This window comes from Gambusia affinis, linkage group LG17, assembly GCF_019740435.1.
Source record: "Gambusia affinis linkage group LG17, SWU_Gaff_1.0, whole genome shotgun sequence".
In the NCBI taxonomy this organism is placed as follows: Eukaryota; Metazoa; Chordata; class Actinopteri; order Cyprinodontiformes; family Poeciliidae; genus Gambusia; species Gambusia affinis.
In genome coordinates this window covers 23376136-23387662 of record NC_057884.1, presented here as the reverse complement: position 1 = coordinate 23387662, position 11527 = coordinate 23376136, and the positions used below count along the sequence as shown (strand labels likewise).

General features: G+C 35.2%; 1 protein-coding gene and 1 long non-coding RNA gene across 8 annotated transcripts in view; one reads left to right on the top strand and one right to left on the bottom strand.

Annotated features, from left to right (window-relative positions):
* LOC122846989 (NACHT, LRR and PYD domains-containing protein 12-like) overlaps positions 1–11527 on the bottom strand; it is a 626610-nt gene that overhangs the window by 451037 nt on the left and 164046 nt on the right. For 2 of the 7 annotated variants that reach the window (XM_044144317.1, XM_044144318.1), the window contains exon 3: positions 4485–4604. The exons of 3 other annotated variants lie outside the window; for them this stretch is intronic. In XM_044144317.1, coding sequence (XP_044000252.1) covers positions 4485–4604 — 120 coding nt within the window. Of the gene's footprint in view, positions 1–3032; positions 4015–4484; positions 4644–5351; positions 5366–11527 lie in introns of those variants that run through there. 2 more of the 7 variants (XM_044144328.1, XM_044144321.1) reach the window with 2 other exon arrangements.
* LOC122847072 lies at positions 738–2546 on the top strand. The gene is made up of 2 exons (XR_006373325.1): positions 738–1158; positions 1253–2546. It is a non-coding gene; the product is annotated as an uncharacterized LOC122847072 (long non-coding RNA).

Sequence of the window (11527 nt, the reverse complement as noted above, 5' to 3'; positions counted from 1 at the left end):
CACAGTCAGACATCTATTATTATAACAAATAAAAATTACATCATCTTTGAAAGCAGGTAAACAACAGAAATCTGGTTTCACCAGGATTGAGAACATTTTACCTGAGAGTTTCCAGGTTGCAGTTTGGACTCTTCAGTCCAGCAGAGAGAAGCTTCACTCCTGAATCCTGCAGGTTGTTGTTACTCAGGTCCAGTTCTCTGAGACTGGAGGACTGGGAGCTGAGAACTGAGGACAGAGCTTCACAGCTTCTCTCTGAGAGGTTACAGACACTCAGTCTGAGGAGACAGAGAGAAAATATTAAATAATTTTTCAAAATGTATGCTTTTTGTTCCAGTCAAAAATACTATTTTTGCATGGATTGAAAAAAATATCATATTTTCCACATCTTTATGATACTTATACTGTGAACTGGTTAATTCTATAGTTGGGCCTTCAGTCTTAAAAGACTGCAACACAGCAACCAGCAAGGAGGCTTGCAAGAGAAACATTGATTTCTATAATGAACTGCATTGATCCAGTGTCAGCTTCAACAGAAAAATAATTTCTGCTACTTGAACATGTAGCATTATGAATAGTCACCTATGAGAGCTGGTCTCTCTTTTAATCATAATCTGCTAGAGGCCAACATTGAGGAGACAATGCACAAGTAAACTAACTGATCAAGCATGACTAAATATTTATCTCATCATTGACAGATTTGTATCAAAAATAAATGCAGTAACAATCTGTGTCCTTACAGAGCTTTGTTGGAGGCTTTAACCACTGGCAGCAGCCTCAGAAGAACCTCCTCTGAAGCAGAGTATTTCTTCAGGTCAAACACATCCAGATCTTTTCCTGATGACACTAAGATGAAACCCAGAGCTGACCACTGAGCAGGAGACAGTTTATCTGTGGAGAGACTTCCTGAACTCAGAGACTGTTGGATCTCCTCCACTAGAGAACGATCATTCAGTTCATTCAGACAGTGGAACAGATTGATGCTTTTCTCTGCAGACACATTCTCACTGATCTTCTTCTTGATGTACTGAACTGTTTCCTGATTGGTCTGTGAGCTACTTCCTGTCTGTGTCAGCAGACCTTGTAGGAGTCTCTGATTGGTCTGCAGTGAAAGTCCCAGGAGGAAGCGAAGGAACAAGTCCAGGTGTCCATTTGGACTCTGTAAGGCCTGATCAACAGCTCTCTGATGGAGAGACTTTAGTTTAGTTTTATTAAATAATGAAGATTTCTTAGACGTTTGTGTTTCTTTCATCAGGTTGACACCAGAGTTGATGAAGGTCAGATGAACATGAAGAGCAGCCAGAAACTCCTGAACACTCAGATGGACGAAGCAGAACACCTTGTCCTGGTACAGACCTCTCTCCTCTTTAAAGATCTGTGTGAACACTCCTGAGTACACTGAGGCTGCTCTGATATCGATGCCACACTCTGTCAGGTCTGATTCATAGAAGATCAGGTTTCCTTTCTGCAGCTGATCAAAAGCCAGTTTTCCCAGAGACTCAATCATCTTCCTGCTCTCTGGACTCCAGTGTGGATCTGTTTCAGCTCCTCCATCATACTTGACCTTCTTCACTTTGGTCTGAACCACCAGGAAGTGGATGTACATCTCAGTCAGGGTTCTGGGCAGCTCTCCTCCCTCTCTGGTCTCCAACACATCCTCCAGAACTGTAGCAGTGATCCAGCAGAAGACTGGGATGTGGCACATGATGTGGAGGCTTCGTGATGTCTTCATGTGGGAGATGATCCTGCTGGCCTGCTCCTCATCTCTGAATCTCTTCCTGAAGTACTCCTCCTTCTGTGGGTCATTGAACCCTCTGACCTCTGTTACCATGCCAACACACTGAGGAGGGATCTGATTGGCTGCTGCAGGTCGTGTGGTTATCCAGAGGAGAGCAGAGGGAAGCAGTTTCCCCCTGATGAGGTTTGTCAGCAGAACATCCACTGAGGTGGACTCTGTAGCATCAGTCAGGATCTCCTTGTTGTGGAAGTCCAGAGGAAGTCGACTCTCATCCAAGCCATCAAAGATGAACAGAACCTGGAAGTGTTCAAAGCTGCAGATTTCTTTGGTTTCAGTAAAGAAGTGATGAACAAGTTCCACCAAACTGAACTTTTTCTCTTTCAGCACATTCAGCTCTCTGAAAGTGAATGGAAATATGAACTGGATGTTCTGGTGGGCTTTGTCTTCAGCCCAGTCCAGAGTGAACTTCTGTGTTAAGACTGTTTTCCCAATGCCAGCCACTCCCTTTGTCATCACTGTTCTGATTGGTTGATCTCTTCCAGGTGGGACTTTAAAGATGTCTTCTTGTCTGATTGTTGTTTCTGGTCTGTGTGGTTTCCTGGATGCTGTTTCAATCTGTCTGACCTCATGTTCATCATTGACCTCTCCAGTCCCTCCCTCTGTGATGTAGAGCTCTGTGTAGATCTGGTTCAGAAGGGTTGGACTTCCTGCTTTAGCAATCCCCTCAAACACAGACTGGAACTTCTTCTTCAGACCAGATTTAAGTTGATGTTGACAAACTGCAGCAAGATGTTCTAAATAAACACAAAAATTAAAATCAGGAACAAATGAAAATCCTATTCTTAATAAGTTTGAATAAATGTGATTCTAGCTCTTCAGACATAAATAAATGTCTGATTTATCCATCAGGTTAAATCTTTGTAGAAATCCTCTTACTGCTCTGTAGATAGTCAGCCAGCTCCTCCTGCTTCATCCTCCTGAGGAAGTTAAGTGTGATCTTCATCACTGCCTCTCTGCTGCTCCTCTGTTCTTCTTCCTCACCTTCCAACACCTCATCATCTTCTCTCCGACTCTCTGAACGTTCTGGTTCATCTGGACTCAGAACCTTTTGTATCTTCTTCAGCTCATTCTTCACAAAAGTCAGAATGTTGTCCTCAAGCAGCTGGAACAGAATATTAGATGAAGGAAACATCAGACTGAAATTATGGAGCCAAACGACAGTCCTCTGGTCTACAAAGTGTAGCATGGAGATGACTGTGAACAGAACCCATAGAAATCCAGTTCTATGTGTACAGACCATAAATATGGAGTCCAGCTGTGTTTGATGCTGCTGGAGAGATGGACCACTGGGAACCTCTGAGCTCTGCTGGTCTAGTCTGTGACAGAAACAGGAACAATCAGGAAATATTCATCCAACAGTATTCACAAGTGAAATAACCAAGAGTTTTATATTAAAACTCCTTGAAGCAGAAAAGCAGAGCATCACATGAACATAATACAAAGAAGTTAGAAAGATGAAGATAAACTATGACATGGAAATGTGTGTTGTCAAAGAATGAGAGTCTGTTCCAATAACTAGTGAACAATTAATCTTTTATATTTTTATTCAAAGGCAAAAACTTTCAAAGGCCGATATCACTGAACACAGTCAGTAGAAAAGTCCTGATAAGCACACATTACATTATTATATAGTCAGTAAAAATAGAACACTGAGCTTACCTCCAATACCAGGCGGAAAAGAGAGCCAAATCCTTACCCACTGTTATGAAACTGTCCCTCACCACATTGGAGGGAACAAATTCATTTGGAGTTTTGTTTAAAAAAATACCCATCATCACCATCAGGAAATGACAGCTGACAGTGAGTCTTATGAGAAACCTCTAGTTTTCTCTTACTAAAGGACAACTAACACCAATGATATAAGTGCTTTGACACATAAACGGTGACAACACATTCAGATACACAAAACAGTATCAAAACAACATTACGTCAAATTTAAATGAAATAGTTAAATTGATATTTTCTATTACAACTAGAAGGATCAATTACAGTAGCATCAGAATCTCCCAGTAGACATTTTAAAACTTGATGCTTAACTTGGACTTCAAACAGTCCACAGTGTCATTAGATCTGATGCTGGTAGAGACAGTTTCCCAGAGCTTGGGGACAGTAGAAGTGAAGGCTCTTTCCACACAGGTCTTCAGGACAGTGTGGGACATCCATCAGGTTCTGATGACCAGATCTAAGGTGATCTGGACACGGACGAAGTCTGAAATATGTGGGTGTGTCCATGGGATTTGTTGTAAATTTTAAAATGATTGTAGATTGAAGCAGTGAGCTCATGATCTGTCCACACAGAGAAATCATGGATAAAGGTTAAAAATATTATATAATAAAGATATATATATTGTAATAATTTAATGTTCCTGTATATTAAGAACCAGCAGAATCTATTACATCAGCTCATTGGTCATACAGATCTCACCAACCACATCTGAAGCTTTCTTCCCTTTGAGCTGAACACACAGGAAAAATCCTGATGGACAGACTGTTTTAGCAGATATTTCTCAGTGAATTTGTTCCACTGTTAGTCTAAAATGGAGCCAGGAAGTGGCAGAACAACATAACAAGACATAAATATGGAGAATAAAGAATAATTTCTGTAATAATGAATAAATAAATAAAACTGGGAACATCTGATTTCTTACTGATTCAGTTTCCACACTTACAGCAATTAGAAACATCTCACCTCTCTGATGGTGGAGATCCAGGAGATTTAAAGTCAATGTCTGCATCCTTTGACCTGTCACTCTTAAAGGACACACAGCTGGGTTCTGGTTCTGGTTCTGGTTTGAGTCTCTGATGGATCCTGACAGAAACATGATGATTAAAACTTAATCTGTTCAGTCTGGATGAAGCAGTAAAGAGGAGCAGCAGCAGCTTCATCATATCGCTCTGCTGGAGTATTTAATTTATTTATTTATTGAAATTTTATAAGTGCACTTTAAACTGATTAGTTTGGAATGTGATTGGGATTTTTTTTACTATTTTTAGATTATGCTTAAATTAACCTTATTACTGAAATGTTGGATCATGTTAAAATTATTACTGTAATAAATTAATAATTTATGATATATATATATTTTTTATTTATATATATATATATATATATATATATATTGATAATTGTTGTTTAGGTTAAAACACTTAATGTGTATTTCTGAACTTTTAGGTCAGTTTTTCCTCTTCTGTTGGACCAAAATCCTCATCTGGATATGAATATATCGAACTCGAAAATGGATAATAGACTTGATCATTTTTGAATGAATTTGTTCAGTTTCAAATATCTTTTGTCTCTAAACTTGATGCTGCAGTTGTCTTTTTGTAATCACTTAATATATTTCCACCAAAACTGAAAGCACTGCCTTCTGTTTTTCATTCACACCTCTGGCTTTTTTTTAAAGGACATTTTGCTGCCGAGCTAGCCCTTATACGTTACATTACCATGGAGACATCAATGCCATTGATTTAATATATATGAAAAGAAACTAAAATTTAAATTCAGTTTAATGGTTTTATGAAAACACAACAGTTACAGCAGTTAGAAACATCTCACCTCTCTGATGGTGGAGATCCATTTAAAGTTCAGGAGATTTAAAGGACACACAGCTGGGTTCTGGTTCTGGTTCTGGTTTGAGTCTCTGATGGATCCTGACAGAAACATGATGATTAAAACTTAATCAGCAAAGAGGAGCAGCAGCAGCTTCATCACCACGTCTGTTCTGGCCTGATATAGTGAACGCTGTGTGAAAAGGGCTGTGGACAGTTAGAGATGGTGACCTCACCTCTGACCTTTGCTCTGGCTCTCATCTTCCCCACACAGAGTGGTTTTAGAGGGAGGGACTCCCTCCTCTCTGTCCTCACACTGATCCATGCTGCTGAATTCACATCAGCTCACACACACTTTCTACCTTCACCTGCAGAGGAAACACACATCATTCATCTGCACATCAACTCTGATCATCCTTTACATCATTAGAGCTGGAAAAAGATCAGCTGCTCCTCCTCTGATTGTCAGGTCTGAATACCTCCTGAAAGATTAGTTTACATTTGATGCATTGAACAAGGCATGAAGCTGGAAGCATGCACCAATTAACCTCACAGCACCATATTGTAGCCGTGGTAACAAAACAATCTAACTATGAAGATTGTTCTTTCAACTTTTACAAGGTAAACTTTCCAGACCAATGAAATCTTAAATTAAATGTCAAACAATTTATCATCTTTGAATGCATCCATGCTGAATCCAATAAATCTAAATTAACAGCTTAGAAATTCTGAATAAGCAAAAGTTAAATTTCCATATCTGTGGTTGGTGTTAAAATGTTTGCATTTATGGGATCCCTGAAGTCTTTGGGGGCGTTAAGCAATTGCTTAGTTAATTTATGCCAAGGGACGCTCTAAATGTGATCAGTATTAAATCATGCTTTTAGATCCACTTACTGTTGGCTGACTTTGGATTTAACAGACGTGTAAATAATTAATATTTAATTTAATTGTATTTTTTTATGGTTTAAAGACTATAGTTGTGGGTTCAAGTGTTTTCTGCAATGTCATGTCAGTGTCAGGTGAATGCAGTCAGACAGCAGAGAGGCAGAGGAAGCTGCCATCAGCTGCTGCAGTTCTACTATCAGTCCACTAGATGGAGACATGGAGCAACATTTACATTCACTGATTCAACCTGAACAATTCTTATAGTTCACAATTATTAATTTCTACAAGTGGATTATCTGTTCCATCAAAGATTAATAATCTGAATCAAACCCATTTTAACAATAACATTTTATTTTGAAAGGAAGTAATATGATACTGTTGCTGACGTCAATGGTCAGACTAGAATTTGATACCAGAAAAATAAATATGAATCTGTTTGGAGAATAAAACAGTGAAACATCAGCTGTTCATCATGTTGTTTGATTCCAGTTCATCAGTAATCTAATAATCCTGTAGATTAGCCGTCAAACAGCAGAGATATTAAAGTTTCAGCTGAAATCAGAAGTGAACATTTTCTACAATCATCAGAGTTTAGAAACAATCAGGAAAGTTCCTGATGAAAAAGTTCAAGTAGGAAACAAATCAAACTTACAGTTTGTTCAAACGATCCAAAGAGTTAAAGAAGAAAAATTACACAACAGGTTGAGACGCAACTAACGGACTGGAACATCTAAATAAAGCTTCTTCTTCTTCTTTCCTTTTTTATTGCGGTTATCACACAACTTTTCGGTGCATTAGCGCCACCTTCCGGATGGGAGGAAGGATCTGACGTTTAACTATTATAATCTCCCCTTAATACCTGTTGTTCTTAGAAAACTAAAATACTGCTAAAAACTACAACCCCACATGATCTCTGAAACAATTCCCTGATGTCTATTTTATTTTTTATTCCTACTTAGATCTCTAAGTAACACATCTCTTTCCTGAACTTATTTATTACATTCTAAATCATGTTATACTGTTTCTGATTTTCCACAATAATTACAACAACCTGTATTATGTTTATTAATTATTTTAAGACTATTATTTAATCCTGTATGTCCAAACCTTATTCTAGATATAACATATTCTTCTTTTTAATTCTATTTCATTTCCTAAAATCCCCAACTTGTTTTTGGATGCTATAATAAAATCTAGCATTGCCTCCTCTATCCCATTGTTCTTGATATACATTTTAATAAAATTCTTGACCTCATTTTTACTTATTTTAATATTTAAATCAACCAGATTCTTCTTTGCTGAACTCTTAGCAAAACTATCAGCCAACTCATTTCCTATCACACCAATAGGAATCCAAACTAGTTTAACATGAGAATCATACTTTTTAATCCTAAAAATTGAGTGAATTATATCCAATATAATATCTGGCCTTGATTCTGAATTTATCTCTTGAATTCTTATTAATACTTGAATCTGTACAAATTAAAATCTCCCTCTCTCTTGTTTTCTCAATCCTTTCTAAAGCCATTAAAACAGCCATTAATTCATCTGTATACACTGTCAATTTATCTGTTATTCTTTTATTTCTCATAATATTTAAATCTGGAATTACAAATCTCATTAAACATTTTAGAAGCATTTGTATATATTTGTATATAATCTGAATATTCTTTCTATATAACTTTCCACCTCTTTCTTTTCTGTCTCCCTTTTTTCAGTAAGTTTAAATCAACTTCAGTCAAAATATCCATAAACTTCTACATTATTTAATGCCTCTTGTAGTTTCCTATTTACAAATTCTATATTTTTTTCCCTCTTCCAAATAATATCATCTGCAATTAATGAGACACCAAAAGATTTATTTATACTACTAAAAACATCATTAATCATTATAATAAATAGCATAGGACTTATTATACTACCATTTTCAACTTGATATTTTGAACTTATTTCCCCACCTATTTTTGCTCTAATATTTATTTCAGTTAAAATTGTTTTTATCCATCTATATATTTTACCCCTTACATCTATTTGTTTTATTTTAATCAACAGCCCTTCTTTCCATAACATGTCATAAGACTTTTCCACAGGTAAGAAGATTCATATTAAATTCTCCTTATTAATCTGAATCCGTCTGATTTCATGTTCCAGACATGATGCAGGATCTATTGTAGTTCTGCCTTTTCTAAATCCAAATTGATAAAACTTAATCTTCTCCTTAGATTCTAAAAAATAAATTAATCTGTTATTTAACATTTTTTCCATAGTTTTACCTAAACATGATGTTAGAGTTATTAGTCTTTAACTTTCAGCTGAATTAGGATCTTTACCAGGTTTACAGATGATTTAATGATGATATATTATAATACTATAATATAAATAATGATGGCTTATTTCCATTTATCAGGTAATATTTCTTCCTCCCACCTTATTATACATTTCTTATAATATTTCTTTACTCACATCACTAAGATTATTTAATATACTATAACTGATTTGATTATTCCCAGGAGATGATTTACTGTAATTCTTCAGTGCTTTATTTAACTCTATCAAAGAAAACTTGATATTAATAAAATCCTCATAAACTTCATCGTTATGGAATAATTCAATAGTATAATGTTATTTTAATGTAATCTGTAATGTTATTTCATGTTCTCGTTTTTCTTTATTATTTAGATTCTCTGTACTATGTATTTGTAAATCCTTTAGCTAACAACTCAGCTTTACTTTTATTATCTATTATAATATTTCCATTAGCTGTCAAACGACACAAACCACATTTTTAATACAAAAAGTCTTAAAATTCACACAGAATTCAACAAAAATAGAAATTGCACAACTAGAAATATATTTATTTCTAAATTTAAGGCCAGAGAAAATATTAACAACCCAAAATAATGAGTGAAATGTTGAACCTGGAGGATGAGGAGGAAGAGGAAGTAGGCGTTGACGATTCTGCTGAACTGTTCAAAGAGGTTCAGAGGCAGGAAGGAGAAAAGGTTGTATTTGGACGTTTTGATGGCATTTTTCTGAGGAACAAAAGGAATAAAAAATGTTTAAAAATATTAAGATTTCTTAATCAAATGTGGAAGAAAGTTTTTAAAAGATAACACCAAGTTAAAGTAAAAGTAATTAATAAAAAATTTCATGTATCCCATAATGAATCTTTAAACCATCCTAAAAAAACATATCAAAAAATGTTACATTTCCTTCTATATTAATTTATTTTCTGACCATCATGTTAAACTAGAATTCCTCAACAGGAAGCAGTTTATTTTGAAAGGATGTAGAGCTGCGTTAGAGAAACTAATATCAAAGTAAAACAATACATGTGATTTTTAGAGTTGTTTTTTTATGTTACATTTGTGCACCATAGCAATATGTGTGTTATCGTCCAGAGTGTTTGAAATTAAACATAAGTGGCTGTTTAGGTTTTAGAGTTTATTCTCTGATCTTGGTTATTTTTCTAAGTTTGGTAATTTACTACTTTATTTCTAATAAAAAACTAACATTTATATTAATTTTTTCAAATAACTTTTTAATTAAATTAATTTAAAACTCGACTAAAAACCAACCTGTTTAAGATTGTATTTGAAACGTAATCAATTACAAATTTATTGATTGAACTTGACTTAATGTCGTGTTTTGATTATTGATTCTATGTTGCATTATGTTTCTGTGTTTGATTTGATGTAAAACAATTTGAAATTCCTTTGATGCTGAAATGTGCTGCACAAATAAAATTTGATTGATTGATTTAAAACATCAAATAGTTCATGATGTAAAATCAGAGACATTTGGAAGAGAAACAAGCCGCCACCTTTTTCAAATCACACAATTGCTGTCAAATGTTTGTGCTGCAAATATTTTTGTTTGTGCTGCTTTTGTTTTAAAAATATTAACAAAAGTTCAAAGGTCAAAAGTTCGACCAGCCACTACACTTTATCCATATCTAACAAAATTGGTGTCAATTTTGAAGATATTATATTATTCATGAAGAAATTTATAGAACTAATTTATTGGAATGAGATGCTTTACTGGTTTTCCCACTTTGATGAATGATTTAGTTTCACATTTAAAACCTAAGGAACCAGAAAGTTATGATTAAGTCGATACCTGGGCTGTAAAGCAACAATAAAGGTGAGTGCAGCCAATCAGAAACCAGCACTGTAGTTATTTGTATAAGCCAGTGGTTTCACACACACACAAAACTCTTCACATGTGTTTCAAATACACACATGGTGTTCACACACACACACACACACACTCTGCAGTACTTTGTGTTCATCAGGAGATCGATTGTTTCAGGTTGGAGCTAAAACAGAAGTAGCAACATTCAAAATCAACGGTTCTTATTTTTCTGTTTTGCCTCCATTCTTCTGTCATCGTCACATCCTCACCTTTTTTATCAGCCATTTCTGGTTCAGACGTTGATGCTGCTCCATCAACCATCTTATCGAGTTTTTATATGTTGAACCAGAACCACAAAAAGTCTCTCATCCCAAACTGGACTCCGTTTTGACCAGAGACTTAATTAATAGTAGAACCTGCATTAGCTGCTCAGCTGCAGCCTGCAGTCAGCAGCAGATAAAATTAGATTCAGTTTTGTTATCAGATTTAAATGTAAAATATAGCAGAGATGCAGCGATCAGACCTTTTCTGTCCAACACTGATCTCCAGTTTTCATTCTGCTCTGATCTTCCAGTTCCTGGGATTTTTATCCAAAGAGAAAAATGTTCTGCAGGTTCTGAGTTTCAGGTAGAAGTTCTGAATGAAACAGAAAATATTAAGATTTTATCCACTTTATTATTCAAAGCATCATCATTAGACCTTCATCAACTGGTTTCAAGATGGGAATGTTTTACTGTAAATAAGGTATTTATGAAAGTCAGAGTTGAGATTTAAAAAATCTCTTATTGACATTTAAACAGGAACAGAATGAACAGCAAATGAATCAAATGCAGAAGAAAATGTGTTTATTGTTCACTAAATACATGAAGAATAACTGAAGCAAATAAACAAAAGGATCATTTAACATTTGAATCCAAGATGGATTTAAGAAAATCGGAACTGAAAGAAACAGAAAATGTTCAGTGATTGAGAGAAACTAATGTAATTTAAAATAAAATTTGACAGATGAATGAAAGTAAAATAATCAAGAGAGAAGCATGAAATCCTAAGAATCATTGTGAATCTTTGACTGGAAAAAGAAAAACAACATGTTGATCCTGGAATAATCCTGGAACAATCTGAGCTTCCATTATTAAAAGGCTGGAAGAAGAAATTTCTGAACAA